The sequence below is a fragment of the Lissotriton helveticus genome, chromosome 10 (assembly GCF_964261635.1).
Source record: "Lissotriton helveticus chromosome 10, aLisHel1.1, whole genome shotgun sequence".
NCBI classification, from domain to species: Eukaryota; Metazoa; Chordata; class Amphibia; order Caudata; family Salamandridae; genus Lissotriton; species Lissotriton helveticus.
Window position 1 is genome coordinate 747,482,841 of NC_136071.1, and position 27,630 is coordinate 747,510,470.

The 27,630-nt window shown below is 46.6% G+C and overlaps 1 protein-coding gene across 3 annotated transcripts in view; it reads left to right on the forward strand.

The window, feature by feature from the left end:
• The first annotated feature begins 2,049 nt into the window (after positions 1–2,049).
• Positions 2,050–27,630, forward strand: part of PFKP (phosphofructokinase, platelet) — a 383,854-nt gene continuing 358,273 nt past the window's right edge. Inside the window, exon 1 of one of the 3 annotated variants that reach the window (XM_078663306.1) lies at positions 2,050–2,474. In XM_078663306.1, the coding sequence (XP_078519432.1) occupies positions 2,387–2,474 (88 nt within the window). In that variant the 5' untranslated portion in view covers positions 2,050–2,386. The remainder of the gene's footprint in view (positions 2,475–27,630) is intronic. The other 2 variants (XM_078663305.1, XM_078663307.1) reach the window with 2 other exon arrangements.

Sequence of the window (27,630 nt, forward strand, 5' to 3'; positions counted from 1 at the left end):
GTCCTCAGCACTACATGCCATCATTGGTGGCCTGGGTTACAGAGGGGCCAATAAGCAATTTAGGTGGCAGTAGCGGCTACTACCAGGGAGTAGTGGAGAAGCGGGGGGGTTAAAAAAAAGAAAAGAAGAGGGGAAAATAAAGAAAATTCCACTTACCTTCCTGGTGGCCAGCTCTCCTCTGTCCTCTTTGTTGTGTATTAAAGCGAGTGGAGAAGAAGCCAAGTGTTCATGACTGTTTGCCCTTCCTGAAGCGGCCGGCAAAACAGTCATGCCCACTTGGAAAGTGCCTACCACTCCTTTCCCGCTCGTCCGGCAGCACTGCTCCACCGCCCCTGCACCATTTAAGAGCAAATAGTGAAAAAAATGATGAAAGCATTGTTATTATAATTTTATTTTTCCTTTGGGGCGACGCTGCTCGCCTTAACGGAGGAGCCGCCACTGTTAGGTGGGTGCTTTGTGTGGGACAGCCTCTCTGGCCACTGTCACAACCAGAAACAGATTAGTCAGAATGTGTCATCCCTTCCTCTCATCCCATTATTAGTTTTCAATTGTACTCACATCCATGAGGATTTCTGTTCCTACAACCATTGTACCCTCATGTGATGCTGCTCCTCTTTACCGCATTCTACGTCCCCCTTTGCAGCCCTTTATATTCTTGTTTTTCTTATTACTCTCTGTGTATTACTTGTTCTGGGAAACAGGTGAGTATTCCTGTTGTATATTCCTACTTGATGTCGATATTGAATCTATGCTCCTTTTTCCGCATTGTTTTCCTCCTTTCTTAGTACGCTACTTACTCGTTTATTGTACTATTCTCCTTGATTCTTTTGTTCTATGAGTAAGTTGTTTATTTGTCTGGGATATAGGCGAGAATTCCTGTTGTGTACTCTTACTTTTGTCAATATTTGATTTATGTCCTTCCCTCCTTCATTTGCGCTCTGATATCTTTCTGGATCTTGTTTGCGCTATATAAAACTTTATAAATAAAAATAAATAAATAAAGCATCTCTTTATCCCCCTTACTTTCGTGACTCTTTAATTGACTTTTAGATTAGGAGAGTGTGGTTATGGATTTCTATTTATTCTAGTGGCCAGTTTAACAGGGCAGGTCTTTCCTTGGCTGCTTTTGTTGCTGCTAAGCAGGTCTGGGTTTTCTAGGAGGTGGTCTCAACACGACAATTTGTTGTTATGGGGAGTTCTCAAGTTATTGGGATTGGTAAGCACAGTATAGTGAAGACAATGCTATGATTAGGGAGCAGAGCAGGGGCGGATTGTGGGAAGGTGACAGGGGAGCAAGTGGGGACGTCAGTGGGTGCATGGGTATAGCAGCTCTGGTTGTGAAAGGGTAAGAGGTTACATGGAAGGGAAACTAAGATTTTAGAAGGATGGTTTGGGATTAGGAGGTCAAAATCCTTTCTTCTGTCAATTAATGACCATAAGAGCACATAAAAACGTACATAGAACATACAGAATTTAGTCATCAATAGACAATTAAAAATGTAAACATGAAGTTGTCTCCCAAAAAAGGCAAAGGCGGACAAAAACTGGGGAACATGGGTAAATTATCAGGAAGACTATTTATGTACTGTTAAAAAGAAAGTGTGTTATTATAACATAAAACCTATTTATGCAAAGAGCTAAACTCAATCATGGTCAATTAGCGTACATCTTCCTTAATTTCATAGCAGAGACAATAACGTTTAAAATCGCAAACAGAAAGCAGGGGGAGTTTAGGCGCAGAATAGCCTGCAGACCTTCTTTATATGTTCGACAGTGCATTGGTGGACTAGGAGCGGTCTGACTCTCACCCTCACTCCTTTCCCTACCTCCGACTTCCTTCCTATCCAAGGCAGTTCAAGCTCAACTACCCAGTCCATGTAATTCTATCCGTCGTCTAGTTACCAACCAACAAAATCCGCAGCTAGCGTCACTTTACCTCTTGCAGCCTAGCCTCGCATCCCGGCTACACGCATATCCCGCCCCCTTTCCTCTGCAATTGGCCACTGTACATCCGCTGCCACTTGTGGTTCGTTGATAGTCCAATCGTTCACAGAGGTGGGCGGTTCGCGACAGTGATAGACGTGACCCGGCTAGGATTGGTTGGCCTGCGGGGAGCTGTCACTGAAAAGCAGGAGTAGAGTAGGGGAGGGGGCGCGGGCTCGGAAGAAGCGAGTAGGGGAGCGAGGGGCGGTAGCGCATCCTGGTCCGCACTGCGCGCTGTGCTGCTGCTGCTGCCGCTGCCTGAGTCGTGGGCCGCTCCTGCAGGCAGAGGGCAGTGCTTAGTGCCTACCTCCTATTTCCCCCTGGGTATCAGAGGCAAATCTATATTGTATAAGTGTATTTTTTTTAATAACTACTCCTGAGAAGGGAAAGACCCGGAAGGATCATGGCGCAGCCAGACAAGAAGTTTTTCGAGAACCTTTCGGGCTCCGGTAAAGCCATCGCGGTTCTGACCAGCGGAGGGGATGCTCAAGGTAAGCGGCTCGCGGGAGGCAGCGCTGGGTGGAGGTCAGAGTGGGGACCCTGCATTTGGAGACTGCTGTCTTCTTCTCCTCCTGGGAAAATAATCTCACCAACTGCTGTGCACCCAGCTCACGATCGGCATCCATGGGGACGCGAGGGATGTTACGTGCCAAGCATGCTCCACGGGAAGGCGGTGACTAACGAATTACATAGAGGAAGTGCAGTTTATGAAAAAACTAGAGGCTGTGAGAAACGTTGGTGCATAAGCACTCAACGGATGAGAAGAGCTGTTATCTCTGTGCAGCAAAGACGTGACATAATGTAACATATAAAAAGCATACAGAGGAGAGGAAATGCAGGATGTTGGTGCTGCCCATCGTTTATACACAGTTCATAGGTGTGAATGATACAAATTCAGACTTAGGGGTGTTTGGCTAGTTTCCTCTTGAGAGTAATAAATACGCGTACTTCGCCTTTGGCGTGGAACAAATTAATTGTTTTTTTGTCTGGTTGGGGGTTTCTACTCTACTTAGCTTGATTTGGCACCTGCAAGCACGATCTATGCCCGTTTCCCTAGATCCGCTCCCAGGCTTTAGGAATACTTAGCCCGTCTGTGCCTGTGATGAGGGGCACTAGTCAAAACTTTGATTAATATTATTTGACACCTGATCAGAATAAACCTTGGCTGAAGGATGTGAGAGAGCGCAAACTGATATAAATGTATGAGTACATCACACTTACCTATAGTAAGCACAAGTCATGATGAGAAATGCCATGAGTGCTAATAGTATTTGAAATTATATTCTAAATGTATAGCTAATATAGAGATTTAAGTAGAAGTGGAACTAATACAGAAATGTGTGACATTATATGATTTTATTAGACGTGATTATTTTGAATCTATGTCGTGTAGCTGTTAACACATAAGATGGTCTGTGGTAAAACGCAGAACGTGGTAGGCCTCAGGGCCAGAGCTGGAGCTAAAAGGGAAGGTGTTTCTTTTCACGACACAGATTGTTTAACGTTTTTGGTCATTGCATTAATGGGCCATGATTTAGAGTAATGTTTTCTAAATAATAGAATAAGAGTTTTAACATGCTTTAATTAAATGAAGAAATTGAATGCTATAATCATAATGTGAAATATTGTAGGCCTGAAATGTTTTAGCATTGATTTACACGTACATGTCTGGGCTGAGAAATGTTGCAAGCCTTTTTAGAAGTCTATGAGAGTTGGGTTCTTGGCGGCAGATATCTGTCTGCAACAGGAAAGGGGGGATCCAATTATAAGTGAATGAATAGAGGTCTGTTCAGTAGACGGCCCAGACATGGAGGAGGGTTCTGGAATGTTTAAGGGGTATCAGCGGGCCGGAGAAGAGACTGAGAAGCAAGGTCAACTCTAACGTCTGAGGCCCAATACAAAGCATCATGGAAAAAGCCTGAAGTTGCACCACGTGAGAGGCGTTTCGCAAGGGGCGTCTCAAATGTTGTTGACTGTTTTGTATTAGGGACAGCACCCCTGGGTGGAGTTAGAGCAGAGACCTGAGGACCCTTTAGAGAGCGGATGGGTAGGCAGTGAGGGGTCATGACTGGAGAACTTTAGGTTTTCACCAAGAGACTTAGAGTGGGTGACTTCCCTTGGGGGTCATTCATTGCTGACACCTTTGTTAGGTTGGGATTTGGTTAAGTAGGGATACCATCTAGAACAGGGTAGGGACGCCTAACCTGTGTTTGTTTTCCTCCAACCTAAATGAAGGAGAGATATGCGTCTATGCTGATAGCTTTGCTATTTTTAGAACTTGTGTTAGTGATTTCTGTTGCTCGTCTGAGGGCTTTTCGAGAGCACATGTATGTAATTGGACCTGTGTATCTCGTGAATCTCATTCTGAGATGCTTGTATTTGCAGCTCATTATATCTTTACAATAAACTTTTGAAACCTAGAAGTTGTCCGTGATCTTTGAGAGTAGAGTCCTTTCTTGGGTGAACTAATTTGCAGATAGGTGTACTGTTTCCTTCCAAGACAGGCAATAAAGGTTCAGTCGACCAGATCGAGGTTTGGATCAATAGATATAAGGTATCGATCAAAATCTCGCCCTTTCAGTTGGTAGCTATAGAGGATGGTTGCCTTCTTGAGGACGGTGACCTAGGCCAGGTTAGCTTACCCCAAGGCCCCTAGAAATCGATGATCGGAAGAACAGCCCGCAGATGAAGATCCGGATGACGTGAGACAGAAAAAGCAGCAGTATCAGAGAGAGTGAGTATAAAGGGTTATGCGTGTTAGATTGCGGTGTTTTGTATTGTATCTATGTTGTAATGTCTGGCGGAGTTGAATGTCTGTAGAGTGACTGTGGAACAGGTTGTGAGCGCGCGCAACCGGTGGAAATCTTAAGTTCAAGGAGAGCTTAAGTGGTTCGGGTGTATCGGACACCCAGAGTAATTGTCAACTAGTGTGAAGGGGGTCATGAGGTACCATTGATCACCCGAGAGACCGAGATAGGGGGAACGTAAGAGTGAGTGCGTGAGTAACGGACGCTGGTCGGAAGTTACTGTGTGTGTAAGTAACCTATCAGAAAGACGATAGACGTCTCGTCAGTTGTGTTGACAATTACAGATAGACTGTGGACGTACAGTCGAGAGAAGTGACCGCTTGGTCGGAAGTAGTCATTTTTCAGTGTATGAATGGGACGCATGCATAACCGGGAGACGAGTTGAGAAAGGAGGGGTGCTGCTGCGAAGCGGAGAAAAGAGACGTCAGGTGGTGTCGCGCAGTGATTGGCTGACCGGAGAAAGACCGCGCTGTGATAGGCCAGCTAGCGAACACGTCATACAGGGTCGCGACGTGATTGGCCGACAGGAGAAAAACCGCGCTGTGATAGGCCAAGCAAAAAAAGCCGCGACAGGATTGGTGGATTGTCATCAGGAAGTAAACAGAGTAGCGAGGCTGGATTTTGTGCGCATAATTATGAAGTGTTTTAAATGGTTGAAAGCACTGTTTAAGAAAGAGAGGCGAGGATCGTATGAAGGGGAAGAAGCCCCGCCGGAGGGTACGCCAGCTCGTTATATGGCAGTAAATGTTGGGTTGCATACGATCCTTTGGATATCAGAGTGGAGTAAGATTACTGAAGGAAATGAGGAACTGACGTTCCCGAAGTACGGGACGTTCAGATTAGAGGTGTTACATCGATTGAAATCAGTCATGACCTCAAAGAGACCCTTGCCTAGACCAACCCAGTTTGAAGCCCTTGAAGCATGGCTTAGGGCAGCGCATGAAAGGAATATGAACAGACGACAAGAAAGGGTGAAACGCTCGGTAAGGGCAGTACAGGATGCCAGGTGGGATGCGGATGCTAAAAGATGGAGAGTGCATAATTTGGAAATAAATAAACTGTACCCAGTGTTAGAGGCGCCAGTAAATAAAAGCCCCCTAGAAGAAGATGATGAGAGCGAAACAGAGGACAGCCTGATAAACAGATTACTGACAGACAGGCCACCCCCGTATAATAGAGCAGGGGGAGAGGTCGAGAATACTGAAGGAGAAAAGGGGGGCAATGCAGGAGAGCATAGACTGCTTCCCAGTTCAGAGTGGGATCCTGAGCCAAAGAAAGAGTTGCTCCAGCCTAGTCAGGTGCAACAGGTGGTCGGTAGGTTTGTGGTACAAAGAGCGCCGGAAACGGAAAGCGCCACATCCTACCCATTGCCAGATGCACTACAGGTACCTGTTACCATAGGTCCTATAATATCGATATATGACCAAGAGAGAGCAAGAGGGGAAGAACGGAAACGGAAAGACAGAGAAAGAGCAGAGCAGGCAAGGAGGAACGATACCACTAATTCCCCAAGTCAGATGCCGATACCCAGAGAGTGGAGCACCCCGATGCACACAGCAGGGGACCCAGGAGGAGATCCTGGGGGCCCTAGATGGCCAATGGATCTGAGGGGATCTGGACGAAAATCCTTTCAAGAGCTAAATGAGTACATGAAGCAGTGGGATGAGGCAGTGAAGGCTCAAAAGTGCATCAATGCTGCAGAAGCAGAAAGGGAAAGTCAGGACAGCAGAGCACGAACTCACTGCGGGGCTGGGGAGAGTAGCCCGGAGTGGGACTGTAGAGGGAGTAGGGGAGTCACCCATTGGGCCCGGAATGGAGGTAGAACAGACCTGGAAAACGGGGGCCCCGGGAGTGAAGGGGTGGCGTGCCCAATACTCAGTGAAGGGGAGAGGAGAGCGCAAGAGTACAGGAACAGCTTTAAGTGTCCACACTGTGTGCCTGGCACCAGAGAACAGAATGGGAGTTGTGAGAGGTCGCACCATAGTCCCTGTGATGACAGAAATGAGCGCAGCCCAGGGAATATGGGGAACCAGGAAGGATCGTATCGGATACTGAGCGATACGAGGCAAAGGGAGTGTAGCGACCAGAGGGAAAATAACAGAGAGATGTGCGGTGAGAGGAGAGAAGAAGACGAGAGTGGGCAGAGAGAGAGTAGGGATAAAAGGCCCGTGTTCCATCACCTTCCAAGATTGGATGGCCGAGCATGGGACCTGGAGAGATGGGAGCAAGGGAGGCCACCCATTAATTCTCCTGAGCCCAAACGCAGAGCTCGAAGTTGGGATGGTAGGGAGACCAGTGAGCCCCCTTCAAAAGACATATTGCGAGCTGAGATAAAAGCCAAGAGACTTGATGTCTCCAGCTTAAGGTCAGATCTGGATGACATGGTAGATGGTACCCTGCCTTTAGAAAGAATGGAAATGTATGAACAGGATGAAATACTGTATATGGCAAAGGACATCACACGAAAGGCGAGAGCAGTCCATGAGAAGTTAGTCGAACTAGCAGGCAAATATATGGTGGACTTGTCAAGAACCAAAGCATTACAGGGTAACCACAGGCTACATTACTCAGATCGAGATCTAGATGAGAGGAGAACGATTGGGCTGAAAACACACATAAGGGAATTGATTACTGGAATAAGGACATGGAGGGCACTAGATAAATGGGAAGAGAGGTGGTCCAAGAAAGGGACCGGCAGAAGAAGCATGATTGGTATAACACCAGGACAGCAGGGAATAGAAGCTTACCCTTTGCGTGAAGTTGCCAATGGGAGCTATGTACATGTCCCTTGGAGTAGGGGAGATTTAGCTGCTTTTACCACATCTTTCCCCAAGTTACGAGAGAGCCCCGTGGAGTGGTACAAGCAAGTCGAGAGGTTTGTAAAGATCTCAAAAGTCCTATGGATAGATCTGAACACGCTGTTTGACATTGTAGTACCAGGAGATCTGTGGACAGCATGCAAGGTTAGCGCTGAGTGGCCCACAACGGAGCCAGAGAGAGATGCTAGGACTAATGGGCCGTCCGAGATCGTGATGGCAAAATTCGAGAGAGTGATGACTTGGCTGAAAGAAAAAGTGCCAATGCAAGACATAGATTGGGTCAGAATAGACAGAACGAGACAGGAACCCAAAGAGACAGTCCATGAATATTACGAGAGATTGCTGAAGGCGTTTAAACAGTATAGCGGCTTGGATGTAATGGATCCAAAGGACATAGGGCAATTCGTGTCCAAGTTCGTCCTGGGACTGAGACCGGATATTAGTTTAATGATTCAGCAACACTCGATTTGTTGGCAAAGTAGACCCCTAGATGAAATACTGAGATATGCCAGGTACTGCTGTGATGAGGTAGACTCCAAGGCTAAGAAACTAAAAGAGAAGCTGATGGTGGTACAATTGCAGGCAGCAGGAAAGGGGGGACCGCAACAACAGCAGCAAGGGACAGGTACAGGAGGTAAGAAGCAGTACAGTCAGAACAAGGGTAATGAGGAGAGTACTACCTTCAGACCCAGAGTAGACATAGCTACCTTGAAGAAAACGACTAGGTGTCACCAGTGCAACGAGTTGGGGCATTGGAAACGCGAGTGCCCTTACAATGTAGAGATAGGAGAGCAAGAGATAGAGGAGGAAGAGGTCCAGAGCGCACCTATGAGAGGGGCGACGCCATACCAAGGAAAGGTGCTCAAAGGGGGGGGGGCTCCTCCCCGAGCCCAGTTCCCGCAACCTCCTCGAGTAGGGAGTATGGGTAAGACCTATAGACAAATGCCCCTGTTTGTGGAAGGTGAAGAGTGCTATTATGTGGACCCATTAACCGGACAGAGAGTGGAAAGAGAAGACTGCACCCTTGGGGCAGCCTTAGAGGTAGATCAGAGGGGACCCTATGTTGAAGCAGAAGTAGCAGGGTGCCCTACGACATTTCTGGTGGACACAGGAGCCACTAGATCCACGATCAGATCAGCTGCAGTTCCAGACCTGCCCATGTCTGGAGAGACCATACAGGTGGTAGGGGTCGCAAACAGGAGAATAACCAGCCAATTGACAGAACCGGTACAGGTGAAAATAGGGAAGTACAGCGATGAGCACCAATTTGTAGTTTGCGATTCAAGCCCTGTGTGTCTGCTAGGAAGAGACCTGTTGTGCAAATTGAATTGTACTATATATTGTACACCCCAGGGAGTGGAGGTATTGACTAATGATGATGATGCAGATTTCAAAGTTGCAAACTCAAGAATATGTGTGGAGCTGTACCCTACTTTGACAGTAGACGAGCTTCCCTGGGATTTGAGAGAGACAGTGGCATCAGAGGTATGGGATTTCACTGGGGAAGAGATTGGATTGGTCAAAGGGGTGGACCCAGTGAAAATTGTAGTGAAACCGCATGCTGAGTTCCCAAGAACGCCCCAGTATAAATTGACTCCAGAAACGATTGCAGGCATAAAACCCGTGATCGAGTCCATGATTAAACAGGGAATACTGAAAGAAATCGTGGGTAGTCCATGTAACTCCCCGATTATGGGTCTGCAGAAACCAAATGGGAAATTTCGGATAGTGCAGGACCTTCGAAAGATTAATAACATAGTCGTTTCATGTTGTCCAGTGGTACCGAATCCATCAGTGATACTGTTTCAGATTCCATTCCAAGCTGAGTGGTTCACTGTGATAGATCTTTGTCAGGCTTTCTTTTCGATCCCTTTGGACGAAGATAGCCATTTTCTTTTCGCATTTAAGCTGGAAAATCGCGTCCTAACATGGTGTCGTATCCCTCAGGGGTATACAGAGAGTCCATCGATCTTTAACCAGCTTCTGAAGAAAAATCTTGAAAGTCTAGTGCTGCCCCAGAAGTCAGTTCTGGTCCAGTACATAGACGACCTCCTTGTGGCGTCAGAAACAGAAGAAGCTTGCAGGGAAGATTCCATTGCTTTGTTAAATCACCTAGCTGCCAATGGGCACAAGGTGTCCCCGGGAAAATTGCAGTACTGCCTGACAGAAGTACAGTACTTGGGACACAGAATTGAGAAAGGCAAACGAAAAGTGTCACCAGACAGGATAGAGGCGATCATGAAAATGAACGCGCCTCAGACACAGAGAGAGGTCAGGATGTTCCTAGGGATGGTGGGTTATTGCCGACAGTGGATCGTGAACTTTTCACTGAAAGCAAAGCCCTTGCAAAAACTGACGCACAAAGAGGTGAGTGATCCGGTACCATGGGACAAAGACTGTTTGATGGCATTCTTACAGCTGAGAGAGGACCTGTGTCGTGCTCCGGCATTGGGAATGCCTGATTACAATAAACAATTCTTTCTTTACTGTTGTGAGAGAGAAGGTTGTGCGTTGTCTGTGTTGGTCCAAATCCATGGGAATGCCCGTAGACCAGTTGCTTATTTCTCGGCTACTTTAGACCCAGTAGCCGCAGCGTTGCCCGGATGTCTCAAATCCGTTGCTGCAACGGGTGTCAGCATTGAGAGATGTGAAAATATCGTTATGGGGCACCCGTTAGAGGTGTGCGTGCCACATTCTGTTGAACTGTTGATGACCAGGACCAAAACACAGCATCTGACCAATAGCAGGCTCACGCGCTATGAGCAAGTTATTCTTGCTGCAGAGAACGTGACCCTCAAGAGATGCTCTGTTTTGAACCCTGCTACCTTAATGCCACTTCCAAATGATATTGATGATGATGATGAATATTCAGACCATGACTGTCTCGATGTGACTGAACTATGCACCAAACCCAGACCCGACATCGTAGATGAGCCACTGACCGACCCAGACGAAGTTTTCTTTGTCGATGGCTCATGTGTAAGAGACGAAGTTGGGCAGTTGAGAGCAGCTTATGCTGTTTGTACAATTGAAGGAGTTGTGGAAGCTGGGTGCCTGGAAGGAGTACACTCCGCTCAGGTAGCCGAGATTATTGCCCTAACACGTGCTTGCTTAGCAGGCAATCAAATTCGAGTCACCATCTACACCGACAGCCAATACGGGTTTGGGGTAGTTCATGATTACGGGCAGTTATGGTCTCAAAGAGGGTTCATGACTTCTTCAGGCTCTCCCATTCGCAATGGAGAGTTTGTGCGCTTGTTGTTAGAAGCATTGCAATGTCCAGCAAGTATCGCAGTTGTAAAGTGCATCGCACATACCAAAAATGAGGACTTTGTTTCGAAAGGCAATAGATATGCTGATGAAGTTGCGCGGTATTGCGCAGAACAAGGTTACTCTTTCACAGAGGTGGATGTGGGTGGAATAAATGTGAGAACTGAATTAGCCATGATACTGGAAACTGTTGATACTTGGGATGAATTGTCAACCATGCAAGAAAATGCTCCTGATTCAGAAAAGGAAACATGGGTAAAGGCAGGATGTGTAGTGGGTGAGACTCATTTTTGGGTCTCAGCAGACGGCAGAGCAGTGTTGCCCAATGAGATGGTGAGTCCAATGGCTAGACTCATACATGGTCCCGTACACTTAGGGAGAGATGCTATGCTGAGAGTGTTTAGACAGACTTGGTACAATCCTAAGTTTAGAATAGCAGCAGAAGCAGTGTGCCAGCGTTGTGTGACCTGCCAGCAGCTGAATGTAGGGAAAAGAACACCAGTTGCACTAAGTCACATAGGAAGGTCTGGAGGTCCATTCAACAGAATGCAGATAGATTTCATTGAAATGCCAAGATGCAACCGCCTCCGCTATGTCTTGGTGGTTGTTTGTGTGTTCTCCAGATGGGTTGAGGCATACCCTACACGTAGGTGCGACACCCTCACAGTGGCTAAGTTACTGCTTAGAGAACTTATCCCTCGGTTCGGGGTGCCGGCCTTTTTGGAATCAGATAGGGGAACACATTTTAACAGCGAGCTTGTGAAGATGATTTGTGTTGCACTGAATATCGACCAAAAGCTCCATTGCAGTTACCGACCAGAAGCCTCAGGAATTGTGGAACAAATTAATGGCACGATCAAGTCCAGAATAGCGAAAGTTTGCTCCTCAACGACCCTGAGTTGGCCTGACGCCCTGCCATTGGTACTCATGAGCCTTCGTAGTACCCCAGACAGAAGAACAGGGTTGTCACCACATGAGGTGTTAATGGGGAGAGCAATGAGACTGCCATCTATTCCAGCTACTGCACTGTTAAATATCACAGATGATATGATCCTGGACTATTGTAAGGGGCTGTCTGACGCCATGCGTTCTGTGTCCCTTCAGGTGCAGGCTGCGGAGGTTCCAGCGTGCCAGGGCCCTTGCCATGACCTGTATCCGGGGGACTGGGTCCTGGTGAAGAAACATGTGAGAAGAAGCTGCTTGGATATTCGTTGGCGTGGGCCCTACCAGGTCATTCTGATCACAAGTACAGCTGTAAAGGTGGGAGGCCTGCCCAACTGGATACACGCGTCGCATACGAAAAGGGTTCCAGCACCTCTGGAACCAGCTCCTCTCTCGGATGGACGTCCAGCTGAGGACCAAGAAGCCATAGAGGGGGCTAGCCAAGCTGTAGAGGTGCCAGTGGAAGCAGGGAACGAGTCTGACCAAGCTGAGGACGGTCAGTACAACAGCGAAACAGAAGACGCTACAGAAGGAGAAGACAGCTGGGAGTACGAGTCTGACCCTGACAGGTCTGAAAGAGAGCGAGAACAGACCAGAAGGAGAAGGAGTAGAAGGGCACGTGGAGAAGCAAATTGGCCGCAAAGAAGAAGTTCTAGCCTGAGGTCAACTCCAGAAGCAACCCTTCCTCCGATATCAGAAGACTCAGACCCAGAAGAAGGTGCTCAGGGCGCTGAAGCATCAGACCGAAGAAGGTCAAGAAGAGTGCGTGTGCCTAACAGAAGATACTCCACACCTGAGTGGACATATCTGGCGACAAATGTCTGTGAAACCGGAGACAGGGAGGATCCGAGCGGTGGTGGTGTCCAGTTCTGAGCCCATTATCACCGTGGAAATACAACTGTTGGTACCCGGTGTCGAACAAGAAGGGTCACTAACATTCGTGCTCCCCAGACCTCCCCGCCTCAGCAAGTTAAAACACATGTTTCTTACAGAATTGAAATTCCCCGACTTTGGTACCACGATAACAGCACATGAAGAGCATACTCTTCGCATGGAAATATTGAACTATGCTATTGAAGCTGCAACCACAAATCTAATAGTCGATTGTTAAAGGACTTTGTAAATAAAGCAAGCAGAAGAAAAGAAGATTACCTAGCGCCCAGGAAGCAGAGAATTTTAGGGAACCCCTTGAGTGGATGGAGAAGGGCTAGGGTTGTCTTTTTGAACTGTGAAAGGACTTTTTGCGAAAAAGGCTGTCAGCCTCCAGCTGTGTGGATTCTAAAGACAAAAAAAGGATTGAAAGAGACTGTAAAGGAACGAGAGGAAAAGAACTTTTTTGCAAAGAGAAAGGGAAAGCTAGATTGTCTGACGAAATGGAGGCCGGCACCCCGAACCGCAGAGCTAAATGTATAATAGGTACACTAATAGTAGGAGTGATAATATTAATAGCTTTAGTGGTAACAATTTCTTATGTAAAGGGACATGAGGAAGAGGTAAAGGTAACTGATGCGAATTCTGTAGTAACACTTACACCCACTGTTGCAGGTGAGAAAAGGGAAAACACTCAAGAGAAAGCGTTATTGGCTGCAGAAGCCCGCAGGTTACATGTAGACGAGTCCCAAGGAGACTTTAGGTCAAATGCTTATGCTAAACTTTTGTATGAATACGTGGATGCCATGGAGGTTAAGGATTGCTACGTCTGCATGCAGTTGCCTGCGTCTGTAGATGAGGGAATTCGATATCATCACCTCCCTCTGACATATGGCATTACATGTAGCTTATTGCTTAGTATATTTTATGAGAGAGATAGTTTTGAATACTATTTCTCCAATTATGATTCTGTGTTGCCAGAAGTCCCGAATTATAAGCAGATGAATAAATGGGATTACTGGAAGAGTGAAGACAGATTGGCCAAGTTCTTCATTCCTTGGATTACCTTAGATACTTCACATGCCCGTAGAAATAATCTGACATGCAAGGTGTCAGAAGTCGAGAAAAAGTTCATAGGGCAGGTGGATGATCGTTACAGGAGACAAAAGATTTTGAAAAAATCAGGACAAGGGAAATTAGATTGGACCGAGGAAGAGAAGTCACATAAGAGAAAGGGTAGTAGTGGTCCAATAGCTTTAGATAAAGCGCAGAAAGGAAAGTTATGTCTTCACCGAGCCAAAACGTATTATGAAAATGTATACGTGGGTGAAGTTGGCTGTGAACATGCTTTTAATTTAGAGTACTACACTAAGGATTTCCTGAAGGGAATGCAAGTAATTCCAAATGTGTATTTTGTATGTGGAAGAAATGCTTACGTGAGACTACCTGACAACTGGTATGGATCATGTTACTTGGCAATTGTCTTCCCCAAAATATATCATGCACAAGACTTATTGATCATTGAGGGCCAGACATCATCGAGGGGAAGGAGAGATTTAGGCGATGCAGAAATGGTTGGAGATGTCTTTGGAGCTATGTTCCCTCTTTTGGGAATAATCCTTAATGATGTTAAAATTAGACGACTGGCAACAGTTGTCGACAGGTTGTCTGCCAGCACTGCTCAGTCCTTAATGCTGGTAGAAGGAGAGATGCAATCGATAAGGGCTATGGTTCTTCAAAATCGGCTTGCATTAGATGTCTTATTAGCAAAAGAGGGCGGAGTCTGTAAGGCTTTGAAGGTTCAGGAATGTTGCACTTACATTCCAGACCTTTCAAAACCCCTTGAGAAAGTTATTAAGAACATAACTAATATACACAAAGAGATCGAAGACTTGAGTAGAGAAAATGTCTGGGAAAAGGTGGGCCACGGAATGAGTACAGTTGGAGGGTGGTTTTCCACCTTAGGCAAAAGCTTTATTTGGTATATCCTAAAGCCTATCATCATAATATTGATCTGTGGGATAGTATTGTGGGGATTGGTGAGGGTATTCAAATGGTACAGAGCAAGAAGGTCAGAAAGGGCCCAAAGAGAACAGTTGCAGAGATTGGCTGCCATACAAGATAATCAGTACAGGAGCCTGAGAGCTCTGGAAGCACAGAGAATGCCAGCAATAACTGCAGTTTAAATGTTAGTGATGACCCCGAGAGGTCATCAAAGGGGGGAACTGAGAGAGCGCAAACTGATATAAATGTATGAGTACATCACACTTACCTATAGTAAGCACAAGTCATGATGAGAAATGCCATGAGTGCTAATAGTATTTGAAATTATATTCTAAATGTATAGCTAATATAGAGATTTAAGTAGAAGTGGAACTAATACAGAAATGTGTGACATTATATGATTTTATTAGACGTGATTATTTTGAATCTATGTCGTGTAGCTGTTAACACATAAGATGGTCTGTGGTAAAACGCAGAACGTGGTAGGCCTCAGGGCCAGAGCTGGAGCTAAAAGGGAAGGTGTTTCTTTTCACGACACAGATTGTTTAACGTTTTTGGTCATTGCATTAATGGGCCATGATTTAGAGTAATGTTTTCTAAATAATAGAATAAGAGTTTTAACATGCTTTAATTAAATGAAGAAATTGAATGCTATAATCATAATGTGAAATATTGTAGGCCTGAAATGTTTTAGCATTGATTTACACGTACATGTCTGGGCTGAGAAATGTTGCAAGCCTTTTTAGAAGTCTATGAGAGTTGGGTTCTTGGCGGCAGATATCTGTCTGCAACAGGAAAGGGGGGATCCAATTATAAGTGAATGAATAGAGGTCTGTTCAGTAGACGGCCCAGACATGGAGGAGGGTTCTGGAATGTTTAAGGGGTATCAGCGGGCCGGAGAAGAGACTGAGAAGCAAGGTCAACTCTAACGTCTGAGGCCCAATACAAAGCATCATGGAAAAAGCCTGAAGTTGCACCACGTGAGAGGCGTTTCGCAAGGGGCGTCTCAAATGTTGTTGACTGTTTTGTATTAGGGACAGCACCCCTGGGTGGAGTTAGAGCAGAGACCTGAGGACCCTTTAGAGAGCGGATGGGTAGGCAGTGAGGGGTCATGACTGGAGAACTTTAGGTTTTCACCAAGAGACTTAGAGTGGGTGACTTCCCTTGGGGGTCATTCATTGCTGACACCTTTGTTAGGTTGGGATTTGGTTAAGTAGGGATACCATCTAGAACAGGGTAGGGACGCCTAACCTGTGTTTGTTTTCCTCCAACCTAAATGAAGGAGAGATATGCGTCTATGCTGATAGCTTTGCTATTTTTAGAACTTGTGTTAGTGATTTCTGTTGCTCGTCTGAGGGCTTTTCGAGAGCACATGTATGTAATTGGACCTGTGTATCTCGTGAATCTCATTCTGAGATGCTTGTATTTGCAGCTCATTATATCTTTACAATAAACTTTTGAAACCTAGAAGTTGTCCGTGATCTTTGAGAGTAGAGTCCTTTCTTGGGTGAACTAATTTGCAGATAGGTGTACTGTTTCCTTCCAAGACAGGCAATAAAGGTTCAGTCGACCAGATCGAGGTTTGGATCAATAGATATAAGGTATCGATCAAAATCTCGCCCTTTCAGATGTATGCCCAGATGTTGCCCCGTGGCGTAACGCAAAACGACACCTCACCCCTGCAGAACGTGGTGAGGGGCCACTGAGATTCCCATTTCTCACACATAGTCATTGGCGTTGTCTCCAAAGGGGGCCTAAGGAAGTCGAGCCCCCTCCCCCGCCCCAGGGGTACCCCCTCCCCCACTTGGAGGGGCCTGCGTTATGCCCCTGGTGCCCATTTGGTTTGGATCGCAATTTACTATATAACCCGCGTTGGAGTGGCTCCCTGAGTCAATTCTTCAGCACATTGGCACGGTTTCGTCGCAGTGTGTGTTAATGTGTGTACATGTGTATGCGTGGTTGTGTGTCTGTACTTGTGTATGTACGCGCGTCTGACTGGCGCAGAGGTGTGCGTACGTGTGCGTCCATCCCTGGAGACGCGCGAGAGCAGAAATGTCCTCTCTGCATGTGTGCTTCAGTGGCCAGTCACTGCTTTCTCTGACCCGCGGATTGCCTTGTGTTGCGCTGACGGATTAAACTCTCTTCCGGATTCCAGGAACGCTAGGTGTTACCTGCGCGATCCCAGGCCTGGCCTTTCTAGGGATGGGCTCCGGAGCTCATCTAACAACACGACCCGGCTGGAGCAGCGGGGAGCGCTGAGGTGCTGAGAGTAATCGGTGCTTCAGATCACAGACCCCATATGCTGCAATGCAGGTTTTCTATGAACACGTATAGTCACAGTCACGTCACCCACGGCTTTCGTTTTCACTGTTAACAGAACATATTTCCTTTACTAGCAGAGTTAAGGGAGCACACAGAGGGACTGTGTTCGACAAACGGAGGGGACACGAATTGCATGCAGTCCTGCAAAATTGGCATCCCGTTTACAAGATACAAGATGCTGCTGTGATTTGAGGCCCTGTTGCACAGCACCGACATTCACCAGGCACATGACTTCCTTCATGTAGAAACATGTAGAATGGCCGAGCGGGATTTTTTCCTTGCGATGCAATATGTTGGTGTAATCAGGGGCGTAAAGTACAGCTAGTGCTACCCCTGTGGTGTAGGCGGGTGTCCTCAAATCCTCAAGTGAGCCCCTGTCCCCTACGGAAGGCCTATATTTATCTGTGAGATATGGGAAACTCAGGGGCCCTCTTTAAATTCTGTCTGTTAGCCCCATCCTTTTGCCTTACGGCGTCATTGAGCGTAATGTGTTGTGCAATTAGTAGAGCACAGCACAAGGAGGCTGTATGCTGCGCATGGTACCTTCGTCTAGAGTTATACTTCCCGTAAAATACATTCTTGTCGGAGGAGCAAGTGTGTCACCGCGCAGGATGTGACGCAGAGATACAGGAGGGTGGGGATTCAGAAACGCTAGCATCATGCGAGGGTCTTGAATGGTGCAGGTGTGATGATGGACTCCAGTGCAGTGGGCCCAGAGCAGTGATCCAGGTTTAAGCCGTTGTCTAACCTCAGTACCTTCGTTAATCGGATCCACCTGCCAGAGGTGAAACTTCCATTAGTGCAGCAGGAGCAGTGGCGCCGGGGTTCAGAGGACAGGGGAGGGCACTGAACCCCGATTATCGCTCCATTTTAATACTCAAACAGCAGCCAGTGAGACAATTTCATTGATCGCTCTAGGGCCTATGACTCATTAGTATTTCGCGTGGCACGGGTAATGGGGAGTCTGATAGTAATAATAAATGTTTCTGTCACTGGCGGTGATAACAGCGGGGTACCCACTTAACTACCTGGTTCTCCCAGTGTTACTTTTTCCCTCGAACTCGTTAATGTGTTTTCGCTTCCAATGGTGCGATAAGGATGATGCCAGCATTTTGGGCCTGCACCTGTGTTGAAATAGCAAATTAGGACACTTTGCCTGTTGTCCGGTAGGATAAGTTGAGTGTCCTCCAACCGTTCCTGTGGTACTCGTTCGGGGACTTCCTCTCTCGCTCTCACACAGAGAGGCGCCCCGCCTCCCACCCACATCTGCCTTACTCCCCTCGAGAGGCACTGTGCCCCCTCCAGCTCTCCTCAGCCTCCTCTGTGACGAGGACGGTGACTCATTCCTCTGTGGCTGGGACTGTGCCCTTCCTTTCCTCGGACTCTCCTTTGAAGGGGGCAGGGCATCCTCTTCCTATGCTGATGAGGCATCTACCTCCGCTTTTATAGGGACTGTGATGCCCCACCCCCCACCCACCGAATATCCTTCTCCACGACCTCCGCTGTGATTGGGAAGTGACGCCCCCTCTCCCCTGACCCTTCCCTGAGACAGGGACGATGATACCCATCTCCACAGCCCCGGAGAGGGGACGCCTCGGCCCTCTCCCTCTCTCTCCCCTCTACCTCCCGTGTGTACGTGATCCGCTGCAAGTCTCTGCAGCTTCCTCTTCCGTGCGTCACGGTGCGGGCGGAGGTGGCAGCAGCTGCTGGAGGGGAGCGGGGGATGCCCACCCGGCCCTGCTCGCCTTCCCCTCTCAATGTCACACTCTGAGTCCTGCCTCCGTGCATTGGCTGCGGGAAGCACGCTCTGATGTAGGACACGAGCCCTTCTGCCCACAGACATGAGAGCGCCCAGGCGCCTGTTGGACAGCAATGGCGATGCACGGCCGCTCGGTTACAATCCATATCATTGGGCGGTATTATTAATTCAGGTGATGCAGCGCGCTCCTGCATCCAGAACGTGCTCTTGCCCGTCCCTCTTTTCATTACTTCCCGTGTTTTTCTTCATCTCAGAGTGATGACATACATCCTGGTGACCTTGACGGATGGAGGGTGTGACCTTCACTTCTTGCGGGATTCTTTGCGTTTAACTCCAAAGAGAGGAGGGCGGGATTTTTATTACTTTACCGTGGATTTCCAGAATAGTGCCAGATAATATACGAGGAAGACAAGGTTTAAAAGCAGTGTGGCTTTAAGGTAACAGAAGCAGCCTCCCCCCCCCCCCCCGTGGAAGGCAGTTTACGTGAATGATTGTATTTTAACTAAAGTATACAAAAAGGGATGGATAACATGTTTCAATCTGTATCAGCCACTGATAATTACTCGAGTCCGTCGTTATTTTGCACGCCATGTCACCTCAGTTTGGACCCAGCCATTTTCAAGTCAGTCTTGATTGACCCTGTTCAAATGGAACAGTCCAACTCAAATTGCCAAGGACTGGACTGTCAACCCAGGCCCTCCCTGAACCAGAACACAAGCAACCCAGGACCGCTTCACCCTAGTTTTAACTCACCATACATTGGCACACCAGCCGCTGTGTACAGGTGTAATCCGGTAAATTAAGCCGCTTTTTTCACCCAGCAGCAGGTATGGCAACTCGGGCCCTGACCTGGATCCGAAGCAGGGCCTGAAGCGGTACAGCTGTGAACCAGCCTAGCGCCAGTCAACCTAACTTCAAAGATGACGTATTACCAGAGTGCGGGTCATGTACAGTGCGAGAAGGCATACCCATTTATCCAACCACAGAGGTCAAGGATTTGGAGAGCGAGCTGGGGTAGTGTGGGTGACGCAACCGTGATTTATAAAGATGTATGTATGCACAGGGACCCTGTCTGAGCGTTGAGGGGAGGTGCGTGAAAGCCTAAGGGCAAAGAGCACGTGTCAGATAACATACTGCTGGGGTGTGAACGTTCTGGACTTATGTAAGGGAACAGGGGGTGTTTGCCCATTCCAAGGTCGGAAGGTGGTGGGAGAAAAGTCAGCCACTCGACTGATTTGCCTGATTTATGTTTTGACCTCTCTCACGTTCAAAAAGCACTGGGTAAACATATTATATATGATATGGAAAATACAATTCTGTCATGCCTGGAAGCTTTGCCTGGACTTTGGAAAGCTCTGACACAGGACCACCTACATCATCTTTGAATCCGGCCTGTCAGCCGCCACCTCTCCTTGGCACTGGGCGAAGACAGGTCTGAGTGGTGCTCCTGGCGGAGGGTGGGGACAGCGCTCGCAGAGACACGCAAAACCTTATAACCTCTCAAGGTCAACCCGCTGCGGTGGCCCCAGGGACTTTTATTTTTAGAAAATAGAGCGAAACGAGGCGGGGCAGTGAGGGCAATGCAGGAGCAGAGAGAGTGAAGCAGACAGACAGCACGCCACAGCCGGGGGGAAGCTGGGCGCCGCCACATCATATTCGTGCCTGTTGCATCACTTCACCTCCTCACAGGATTGCTGGCCTGTGGCTGCAGGTTTATTGAAGCTAATGTGAAACGAATGCTTTGTTTACGACAACGCGTGTCACGTTCATAAAAAATAACTCCACAATTTGGCATGCGCTCCTTAAGTGTCTTGGGTAAAAACGTATCTATCAAATTGCCCGGGCTGTATTTTTTTACATCCTACCTGTCGCCAATGTGAAATCCCTGTCAGGCCTAATCGTATAGAGTTCCATGCTTGCTCTCAGTCACTTTCCAGGATGCCTGTCGCTATTTCAGTCCTCTTCTAACTTAGATTAATCAAAATACCAGCTTCCTACAAAGTTCCTGGAGGCCCCTCTCTTCCTGATGTACTTGACAGGTGCCTCACTCTCCCGTCAGGAAGAAGTGGCGTAACAAATGCAAAGGGCCTCGTGCAAGTACGGAGAAGCCCTTCCTTGCTGTCCATGAACGCACAGCTCCAGAAATATGCAGAAGATTTACATTAAATCCCCAGGACAGACTTTTCAAAACACGCCATCTAAAGTGGCAGTATACCTGCTGCCATTCCAGTGACATCCATTTTAAACCACCGCCGAGGCCTGCGTGAGACCGTCACAGGGAGGGTCACTCCCTCAAAGCTCACAGCTGCACTTACAACTCTGCCAGAACAACAGTACTCATAGAAGACCCGGAGCGCGGATGTAGACACCAGGCAGTGTTTCACTTTGGCCCCGCGGTTCAGGAAGTGCTAAACAGTATAGAATTCCTTACATGGTAATGCAGAACGAGATTCCCCGGCTGGAGCAGCTCCCACAAAATACACTGCTCTTCCTGTAGCCGCAGGTCACCAGAGGCGCCTCCTGTGTTCTTAATACAGAGATGACGCACCTGCCTTTGTTTTAGTTAAACGGTGTCCAAAGTTTCTCATTTTCAGACACATTTAATTTTACAGCATTATTATTGGACTCGCATTCGGTTATCCAATCAGCAATGATTCCCGAAGTGTAAAACAATAGCACGTAGGACGACAACGCACAGTGAAGAAATTGGAAAAAAATACTCAATGACCCATAGTTTGAGGTTAAGGTGTATCAGAGGAAAGGGGTTGGGGTCAAAAGGGGAGGGACTTCAAAAGCAGAGCCTCACAGTCAACTTTGACATTTATTAAAATATCTGCTGCAAACAAATTGGCAACAAGAAGATATGTGACAGTAAACCGTTTTTAGGTTACTTAATTGGTCACATAGAAGTCGCGTTTTAAAATATCTTACTGGTGTAAGACACCTGCTGCGGAGAACATTGTGTTCCCAGCAATTTTGAAGCGATTGTACAAGTAGTAAAATAACTCAAGTGGTTAAAGCAGTACTTTGAGAGCTCTGTGCTTTATCCACTCACAGTTACCTCTTAAAGTGTCATAGGCCGTTAATGTGTCAGCTGCAAAGTACATCGTGTAACATGCAGCTCACAGATTTGTATTTCTGTTATATAGGTAATTGAATGAATGAATTAATGAATTTAGATTTATAAGGTGCTTGGTTACTCCAAGCGAGTGTCCCCACGCTAAGCAAAATCAGGGCCTGGCAAGTCAGTGGCAGGTGGGCTTCTAACTCTGTCTACAGAGCCAGGTTTTCAGATTTTTGCGGAAACTTACCTCAGACTGTTCAAGTCTTAGGCTAATTGGCACAGAATTCCATAGCTTGGCTGTGCACAGCCCAAACAAGCTGCCCCCCCAGTCGTGACTGACGTACTCTGGGAATTGCTGCAAGCGCTGCTTCTCCAGATCTAAGTGCTCTGGAAGGAGTGTAAGCCTTGATTAGGAGGAAGAGATAACTGGGACCCCTCCAATACAATATCCTGTGAGTGAAACACAGCGCTTTAAATAAGATCCTGTGTTTAACTGGAAGCCAGTGAAGTTCAGCCAAACCGTGGCTGACGGAAGACCATTTCGGTAATCTAAGAAGCACCCAGGCTGCAGCGTTTTGTACTCTTTGCAGTATTGCCAGCCTGCCTCTTGAAGTGCCTAAGTAGAGTGAGTACATTACAGTCTTCGAGCCGCGACACCAGCAGGGCCTGCACTACTATTTTTTGTGGTACGGCCGGTATTGGCTTCAGAAACTATTGCCCAGAAACAATTGCTGTTGACACTAACATCATTTTGTTGCTTCCAGTTCTTAGGTTGCAAAACTTCTAATATAGTACAGTGAATTATTTACCAGCATCAAGGAGCTGCGTGCTAGCTGTAGGTCATGGGTTTAGATCCTTATTGTTTTTTTTCTCAATCTGATATTATTTTAAGATTGCAAAGAAGGGATCCTTTGGGAAGCCTTGTTAGTACAGGCAACAACAATCACTGCATTACGGTTTATGTCATGACTAGGGGCCATATGTAGGAGGCCCAATACCGGTCGGTAACGGCCGAAATTACCGAATTTCGTCCATTACCGACCGGTATTGGGCATTTGAGATGTAGGGGCTAAATTTAAGGATTCGGTAATTTACCGAATCGGTAATTTAAGGAATCAGTAAATTACCGATTCCTTAAAATACTGATTCGGTAAAGTACCGCATCCTTAATGTAGGGAGCACTCAAGTGAGTGCATTTCTGAGTTAAGGATTCAGTATTTACCACCAACTTAAAGTTGGTGGTAAATATCGAAAACCTTAGAAAAAGCAAATTTGTGCTTTTCCAAGAGTGCTATGTGGCAGACATACATGCCCTCATAGCATGTATGTGTGCCACATGTGCACCCATGCACTCGTCAGGGGTGCAACAGGGTGTCAATGTGCCACCCTGCCACCCTTGTAAGTCTTCCCCCTATTACCGATTCGGTATTTACAGAATCAGTAATTCCCATTCATTCCTATGGGCCTCCAGGCCCATAGGAATGAATTGGAATTACCGAATCGGTAAATACCGAATCGGTAATTACTGAATTTTACAGATTCGGTAAAATTTACCGAATTATTATCTACATCCCATTTACAGATTCTAAAATACCGAATCGGTAAAATTCAGTATTTTAGAATCGGTAAAAATGGATCACCTACATATGGCCCTTTGTGTTTCCCCTCACCATTCACTCTTAACATATAATTTCTACAAGTATAGATGATATGTGATTCCTAAACCTTATAACCCTCAATGTCTGTGTCCTGTGTATTGAGTTACACCCTTGCATTATTTATTGTGCCTCTGTGTGTGATGTAAAGCACCCTCACATCCTACACTGGGATGAATAGTGATATAAAAGAATTAAGTAAAACAATAGTAGGTACCATTTAAATGAATATTTGTGTAATTAATCATACAGAGAAATACATCTTGAATGTTTGCAGAGCAAGAACATCTCTTACACAGGGAGTTGAACAAAGTTAAAAGCCTACCACCAATAGTGGCATTGCAGGGTGCAGGTGACTCTAATGGACAAGAGAAATTGACCCCCTTCTCACTGGTTCAGTAGTAAAAAAATAGCCATGGTTGGGGTTCAATTGAGTTTTCTAATACATGCAAGTCCTAACCACTCGGGACCCCAGTACTGCTGGGGTAAAAATAGCAAAATCCCTGTCTTGCACATAATGTAGCCCAGTGCCTCAAATGGGGGGGGGGGGGGGGGAGTTCATGTATTCACCAAATTATGCTGTGCCTGAGGGGGCAGGGCCACAGGGCATGGCTACGATGTAGAGCTAGAGGCATATATTTAATGGGATCTAGATGATAGACTTTTTTTTACTATCTGAAGTCAATATTTTATCAGATGCATACCTTCACACACCTACCTACAGAATCATAATTAAAACTGGCACATATGAAACTATCATTCTGTACACTTTGCTGAGAGGACAAGGATTGGATGTGCATGTTGTCTGAACAATTTTGTGACTCACTGGCATGCATGATGAGAATCTCATACTGCCTTCATCTTCAAGTTACCACACGAGGAGAATGGGAGCCATTCTCTAATCTCACTACACTGCTTATTATCTTCTGGCTCCTCTATAAATCGTTTTGCTCCTTTTCTTATGTCCCTTATTTTTCCACTGGTTCACATTATCCTACACGCCTCACCTCGAATTTGGGTAATGGCTGGCCTTCCTATTGAGTGGCAGCCATCTCTTAGGGACATGATTACAGGGCGCCTTACTGGACCACTTTCAAATCCCCTTGAAGCCATGTCCTCACTCCTGATCTGGAGGAATCCTTGTGTGCAATGGAAGGTTCAGGGCAACATAAATTAGGGTTGCCACCTGGCGAGTTTTTCACTCACATGACTTATATATTCTTCTGAGAAAGGTTGCAACCCACTTCACATTGCAGCAGGAACTTGAGTCTAGCTCACTGGGTCTTGTCTGGCGCTAGATTGAAGGAGGGAACCACCGTGAAGCCGGTGCTGGCTGCCTGGTGATGGACCTCCTAGCTGGGTCCTCGATCTGGCTGCTGTGGGGCAGCAGGGAACAAAGACGGTCAGTCCTCTTCTATGCTCCTCGGTGGGGTGAGCTGAAATGACCGTCCTCTTTGTTTGTTGGGGTAGCGGGCACTCACAGCTGCATTGGCAAAGAAGTAAAGGAAAGCCACTTCAAGCGGCTCCCTTTGGATGGAGTCCCTTCCTTCCTGCCACATTCCAACATTAAGGGTGAAGGCTTCGCATAGGAAAATGGTCATGAAAGTGTGAGCTGTAGAGTAGAAACACCGCCCATGCAGACATGACCACTTCACCCAAAATCTGACATGCCCTAGTGAGTACCGGTTCTCCCTCAATCCTGGAAAAGTTCTACTGCTCGGTATCTGTAAGTACTTGCCAATTTAAAGCACTGATGTGGCCGGAGCGCTTTTTTACCCCTACCTTCAAACTCATGATGATCGAGGCTAGAACGTTATCTGTTTGTTTTCTCAACTTAAAATAAAGAGGACTTCATGTACTGCTTGTCCTCCCTTAGGAAAAAGCAGACTAAACCCGACCTAAAAAATATTACAGAAGGACATATTCACTCACCTCTATACTCTAATACTTATGCAGTATTGGTGGCATTGCAGATGCATCTATTTTCATTGGTGAACTGTCAACCTTTCTTTGCAGCAGCACCTTTCTCAAATGGCTACATACCAGTCCTTATTTTGTAACTAAATCAGTAAACAAATGTAGAGCCCACATTTGTTCTCATTGAGTGACACTGATGCTGCACAGTGATAGGTGTACCAAATATCATGACTGCTTATTCTTGGTTCCATCGTCAGCCAGTTTCTTCTACCACCCTACACATCCTGTCTCTTTATCTCACTATTGCGATTGTAGTAGGGAAAATCGAATCCCAACTATCGACAGGACAGAAAATAGTTTCTTCTTTATTGAGGTAGGAATGATCGAAAGGTGGACAGTGGGAGGTAAGGATTTGCTATTCTTAACTGCACACCTACATACCTTGAAGATATATATATATATAGCACCAAGGAATGTGTATTTGCAGTTAAGCATACAAAATGTATAGAAATGCAAACCAATAAACATTAAATGTAATAAAAATAAATGACACCATCGTCAGCCAGTTTCTTCCACCACCCTACACATCCTGTCTCTTTATCTCACTATTGCGATTGTAGTAGGGAAAATCGAATCCCAACTATCGACAGGACAGAAAATAGTTTCTTCTTTATTGAGGTAGAAATGATCGGAAGGTGGACAGTGGGAGGTAAGGATTTGCTATTCTTAACTGCACACCTACATACCTTGAACATTACCTACTGGCGGTCGCCAGTAGGTATATATAGTTAGGATTTTTTCTCTATGGGATTTTTGAAAATTCTATGTCTAATAACTTTGGCGTTTGTTGACGGAATTGGCTGAAATTTTCAGGAAAATGGAACATTTCGTTTCTGAGCAGCCACTGAAAATTTGGGGGGGTTTGTCAAGGGGGGGCTGAGAAAAAAGGGGGGTCCCAAAACGTGTTTTTCCCATGTTAATTTCCATAGGGCGGTTGGCCTCACTTTTAGCCCGAACGGCTGAATGGATTTGCACTAAACTTGGCAAAATTGTAGGGACTGTTAGCCCGATGTGCCTTTGCTAGGTCTCAAGATATGTGCTCCAGTGGATTTTGAGAAATTAACGTTCAAAAAAAGATATATATCTGTAAGCGCGCTCCGGGCAGCGCCCCGGTTCGCGTACCTGACGCGTAACGGAACTTCGCGAAGCGAAGCTGATTGGCTCTCCGGTGTCTGTCAACATTCTAAACAGTCCGGAGCGGCCGCCATCTTGTCTCTCGGTAGGATCGAGAGACAAGATGTGGTGAAAAAGGAAGGGGGGAATGAAGGAAAGGGGGCAAGGTAGACCCCTCCTGACCCCCTAGGATTGATGAGGGGGATATTAAAGTGCCCCGCGGGGCAAAAAATAAAAAAATTAATTTTTTCGCAGTAGAGGCGCGTCCCGGTACGCGAACCGGGCAGCTCACCGGGCAGCTAACCGGGCAGCTAACCGGCAGCGTAGCTGTCAACATTGTAAACAGTCCGGAGCGGCCGCCATCTTGTTTTCTCGGTAGGTTCGAGAGACAAGATGTGGTGAAAAACGAAGGGGGAAATGAAGGAAAGGGGGCAAGGTAAACCCCTCCTGACCCCCTAGGATTGATGAGGGGGATATTAAAGTCCCCCGCGGGGCAAAAAAAAAATTTGCGATTTTTCGCGGTAGAGGCGCTTCCCGGTACGCGAACCGGGCAGCTAACCGGCAGCGTAACGGGAGTCCGCCATCTTGTGTTTTTGGAGCGTCCGGTTCGCGTACCGGGTAGCGTCCCGGTAAGCGTAACAAGAGAAACAGTAAAAAAAAAAATAATGGAATAGATTATCAAGAAAACTTGTAGGGACTGTTTGTTTGATGTGCCTTTGCAAGGCCTCAAGATATGTGCACGTGTGGATTTTGTCTAATTAAGGTTAAAAAAGATATATATATCTGTAAGCGTGCTCCGGCTTACGTTACGGGTTTTGTTTGCGCTGCAGAGCCGATACGTCACGGTTATGCGACGTGTCATGAGGCGTCTCACGTGGCTACGTGATACGTCACGTAATAAAGAATATATTTTACAGATATAGATATTAGCTTTTAAAAAACCAATGAAATTCACTGAAAAAACCATAGGTTATAGACCATATATAGTTAGGAATTAGCATTTACAAAACCTTGAAAATTCACTGAAAAAAACATAGGTTATAGA